The sequence below is a fragment of the Oratosquilla oratoria genome, chromosome 9 (genome assembly GCF_046742065.1).
Source record: "Oratosquilla oratoria isolate Oo_2021 chromosome 9, ASM4674206v1, whole genome shotgun sequence".
In the NCBI taxonomy this organism is placed as follows: Eukaryota; Metazoa; Arthropoda; class Malacostraca; order Stomatopoda; family Squillidae; genus Oratosquilla; species Oratosquilla oratoria.
In genome coordinates this window covers 12,777,337-12,781,919 of record NC_134785.1, presented here as the reverse complement: position 1 = coordinate 12,781,919, position 4,583 = coordinate 12,777,337, and the positions used below count along the sequence as shown (strand labels likewise).

Sequence of the window (4,583 nt, the reverse complement as noted above, 5' to 3'; positions counted from 1 at the left end):
CGTCTTGTTTTTCTGTCTTTTTTTCATAGTCTTTGCCACTAGTGTTAACAGGGCCAAGCCCAATGCGCATGTGCAGAGAAAAGAAAACGGGTTGTAGCCGCAGACGCGGTGGTCAGCAGTGTTGCCGTTCGTAGAATTTTTGATACGGAATGAAGCATAATGACGACATCTGGCAACTGCCTGTAGCTTTTTTTTTTCCACATTCGCCATTTTGCAAAAGATCGGCATAATAACTACCGATATAGTATGTAAATGTTATTAATACGGATGTTATAAGTAATCAACAAATTGTATTCATTTGATTGATGAATGGCTTACTACAAATATGTTTAGCAGACATAATAGGGTAATTTCAAATTCCTCTTTCCGTAGAATAAAATTCCTCATAGAAAATTCAGCTTTTTACGTTGGATATATCTTTTCTTACTATGTTTACACATATTTCTGAACATAACTGTGCAGTGCACTGGCAAATCATTGTGGAAAATATGCAAACCGAGGCAAAATGCATTCGAACTATGAAGCAGAACTAGTCAGTTTTGTGGTTGCCTTCCTAATAGCCGCACTTCAAGGATCACTCCGAGATGAGCCCTGCCTATTTGCTAGTGACTGGTTTAATTTTCTCTAATACTACTGCGTGCATAACACACACGAAATAATAGTCCTCTAAACAGTCAAAGTATCACAAGTAAGTAATCTTTCATGAGTGTACCGAATCTGACAAAGTTACCCCTTTATAGTAAATACATCTGAATGGGGGGCACTCCAAAGGAAATGGAATGCATATCTTGAACTTATGTATTTTAAAGTTCATGGTCTACTTCAGATTACATGTCATGGCTAATAAACGGAAGCTGAGAGATGCATGGCTGGAGATGGAGGAATTCAAGCCATGGCTGGCAAAGGTAGATGGAGATCCAACAAAAGCTTATTGTCTTACGTGTCAGAAAACCATTGCAAGTAATTTGACGACGGTAAAAAGACACATATGTTCCGTTTAACAACTCTTAACCTTACGTATTTGCTACTTTTTTACATTTTAGGCATACATGTTTGAGGCACATTAATCGTTGACGCACGATCTTTTATGTACAGTATATGGTTAATTAGTATTATCTATATCCGTTTTCTTTCTCACCTAATGGTTAGAAAATGGTAGCTGCAGTGAAACTACAGACTTTCCTATGTTTGTACACGTTTAATTAAAGGTTAACTGGTAACCGTTCATCCACACACGCGAGGAATCGGCTTCACCCAGTAGGTGGAGATTTGATTGGACGAGAACATCGAGGGACTAGAGCCAAAGGTACTCGTCAGCTACGTCATTGTTTGTTCCAAAAGCAAGAAGAGTGAGGTTAATTGTACAACTCCGCCCCCCCTCCCCACACACACTGAATCGTTTTAGAATATCTACTCGACTACATTCAATTGTAGAATCCTCCAACTGATCAACTGCAGAATTCCCACCCCAGCCACAATCAATTGTACAATCTCAGCCCCGATAACCTAACCTAAGCGAGAAGGTTATGTATTCAAGAATATTGATAGCATCATCACTTCGTAACTAGTTGGAACTAGTTTCAACCAAATTTCTATATATCCAAGAGTTTTTTCCCCTTTATAAGTGAGGTAGCCGAATCAAGGACACGTACGTACTCCCACCCATTTCACTCCCATCCACCACCCTTTCCGTCCATCCCATTTTAGGTCTTCGTGTAGACCCGTGGTTCTCAACCTGTTTTCACGTGTACCCCGTGCTTATGAGCTGCTATTCGTTAACCTCGTGAACATAACTTCAACACTAAATTTAATCGTTTTGCGCCCACTAATAATGGCCTTTGGTAGACGGCCCCACTTGTGAACAAACCCCCAAGGACACTTAGGGGTTCCATGGACCATAGGCTGTGAACCACTGGTATAGACTGTACATCCACAGCAAGGCCGCTTCACTTATCGGCGTCTCCCCCCCTCCCCTCTCCGTCCCCTCATGCAGAAAAAAAAGAGAGTGGGAGAAATCCTTTTGGTCTGCGTCAAAATATCATTCACACGTAAACACCCCCTTCCCCTCCTGATGTCTCATTTTAGTTGCTCCTTCATAGGCTACTTGTGACGGCAGGCATCATAAACTGTAGCAACGCCGCCTCTATTACATTTAGAATCAGACATTGGGTCGACTAAAGTAGCGTTTTGGATCATTTTCGTGTGAAGCTCTATGAGCGAGGTAGAAAAGGCAATCCAATCGATGGTCATCCTCGTGGCATATTGATCGAAAACTTTGTTCCTAAATCTTCGAAAGACACAAAGGCTTTGCCTTCCGTGGAATTGTTGCTGACAGTTTTTTTTTTACTTCTCCCAAGAAGTTGATGATGCCTTTGTACTAAACTGTGTGACTGAACAGGAACTGACCCGCACGTGCCGATCCCGGTGAAGAAGACGTTCAAGGTTACCGACAAGACGATGAGGATGACGAAGACGACGACGGTGTCCGTGGCTCTTATGTGCAGCCTGCTGGCGGCCTTCTCCGTGCAGGCCCAAGCCTTTGGATCATGTAAGGATGGATCGTCTTTGTTCTTCCTTTCAGCTATTCCCCAGTAGAAAGAACACATCGGTCTGTTAAGCTCATTTCACTGTAATTTTATTTATTTATTAATTTCATTTCATTTTCATTGCAATGCGGATTAATTTGTACACTTCAGCGTCGACGCATATTTTTTTTTCTGTTTTCTTTTTTCCCCTTATAAAGTTCAGTTATAATCTTCATGGCCGGTGACGCAAACAAGGGATTTGGAACTAACTTGTCCTCATTTGATTGTTCATATAACTTCTCAATATGGGTTAACTGTTTTAACTTTTGTAATTGTTCATATTTTATGGTTTATCTAATGTATTTTAATTTCTTTATTCATTTGTGTATTTCTATACTAATGAGACTACTAACTTGTGCATATAGTACCCAGATTGAAAAAAATTATTTCACTCTTTGCCCGTCTCTTCATACTTTTTTTTGGAACTATAAATCGCACTACTTTCACAGGCAAGAGCTCGTGTGAGTCACCTCCCTACCTGAGCGGGGACGTTTGTTCCAGGCCCCCATGTCCGACAGTTTACTTCAATTGCAGCAACCCATCAGACTGCAGGCCAGGGTTTGAGTGCTGCTTTTCCAGAGATGTAGGGGAGTGTGTCTGTGCTCCCCAGGTCAAACCCCGACCCCCCGTACCCGTACCCGTACCCGTACCCGTACCCCGACCCCGACCCCGACCCCGACCCCGACCCCGACCCCGACCCCAACCCCGACCCCGACCCCGACCCCGACCCCGACCCCGACCCCGACCCCGACCCCGACCCCGACCCCGACCCCGACCCCGACCCCGACCCCGACCCCGACCCCGACCCCGACCCTGACCTCAACCTCCTTCCTTCAGACACTAGATGGAGATGTTCCTTCCAGATGAGAAGCCCCAGGGGTGTCCGCAAGAATTTTTGTAGGGGGAGGAAATTAAAAATATCATACTTATGATCAATGGTATAGTTTTATCAGGATACACACTTGAAATTGGCCGCATGGGCGTATCATCTGTAGGAATTATATTTCTATTTTCATCAGTCATACACTGGTATACTATAACTTGAACATTTAGCAAAATTATACATAACATCCGGCAAAATTTCAAGAAGACGCCTTGGATTCCTAAGGTCGGGGGTGCAAATGCCCCCCTCCCCTCCTCTCCTTGCCTCTCCCCCTCCTAACGCCCATGGGAAAACTCATTTCTACTATGTACAGTGGTGGTCTCCATTGAAAGTTTTTTCTTCTGAGTACTTAGAGTAACCAGTGTAATATCTATATTTCACACTGTAATGATTGAATAAATGCTTTCCCGGTATCTTGTTCTTTAGATAAACCCATACGGAGTGAAGGCAGAAATCTTGGTCACGGGAGATGATTTGCTTTATGTTACAAAGAATATAGCTACTTTAGAGAAAACCATGAACAAATTAAAATCGAGTGATCATACAAAGGTGAAGGTCCTCTCGGGCTATGAAATCAGTCGCGGAGACATGAAAGTGTGCATGCCCACGCACATGCAAAATGTAGAGAAATGGAATGGTAGAACAAAGTAAAATTACAGAACGATTAGAAATTGATATATTCTAACCTGAGGAATAAGTGACTTTGAAAAAGGTACAATTAGCCAGTCAAGGAGAAATTCATTTTCTGTGTAATAGATTACGACCCGTACAGAACGACCTGGCCCCACAAACTGAGTTTTTTTTCTGTGTAGTGTGACTGAAATGTAACGGGTTTAGCGCGCCCACGCAACAAACGCAACGAACAACAAACCAGCCAGTCTTCTTGTGACCCCGGTGGAGGCTGCGACTCAAAGCAACGTCAAAGGTCCTCGGGTGAGGAAACGGGTCCAGCTGTTCTGCACAGGCCTCCCAGGGTTGGGTGAGAGAGGGAAAACTTTTCATCGCAATGTGCTCCACTTGGCTTGGTTATAGTGCACTGCAGTGCTGGCTAGGGCACAGCTGCGTTGGATCTCTCGCCAAATCGAAGAAAAAAAAGAGAAACCTGTTTCGACGTA

At 43.5% G+C, this 4,583-nt stretch overlaps 1 protein-coding gene across 1 annotated transcript; it reads left to right on the top strand.

Moving 5' to 3' along the window:
* Nucleotides 1-1,216: 1,216 nt before the first annotated feature.
* On the top strand, nt 1,217-4,023 carry LOC143028225 (uncharacterized). The gene is made up of 3 exons (XM_076190025.1): nt 1,217-1,306; nt 2,399-2,548; nt 3,035-4,023. The coding sequence occupies exons 2-3, from the start codon at nt 2,458-2,460 to the stop codon at nt 3,400-3,402; spliced, it is 459 nt and encodes a 152-aa protein (XP_076046140.1). The 5' UTR covers nt 1,217-1,306; nt 2,399-2,457; the 3' UTR covers nt 3,403-4,023.
* The last annotated feature ends 560 nt before the right edge of the window (nt 4,024-4,583 follow it).

Bases quoted from the DNA above. Each gene is read 5' to 3' on its own strand.
- LOC143028225 (XM_076190025.1), top strand. From the start codon at position 2,458: ATGAGGATGACGAAGACGACGACGGTGTCCGTGGCTCTTATGTGCAGC. The intron at 2,549-3,034 runs GTAAGGATGGAT...CTACTTTCACAG, and splicing joins GGCCCAAGCCTTTGGATCAT to GCAAGAGCTCGTGTGAGTCA.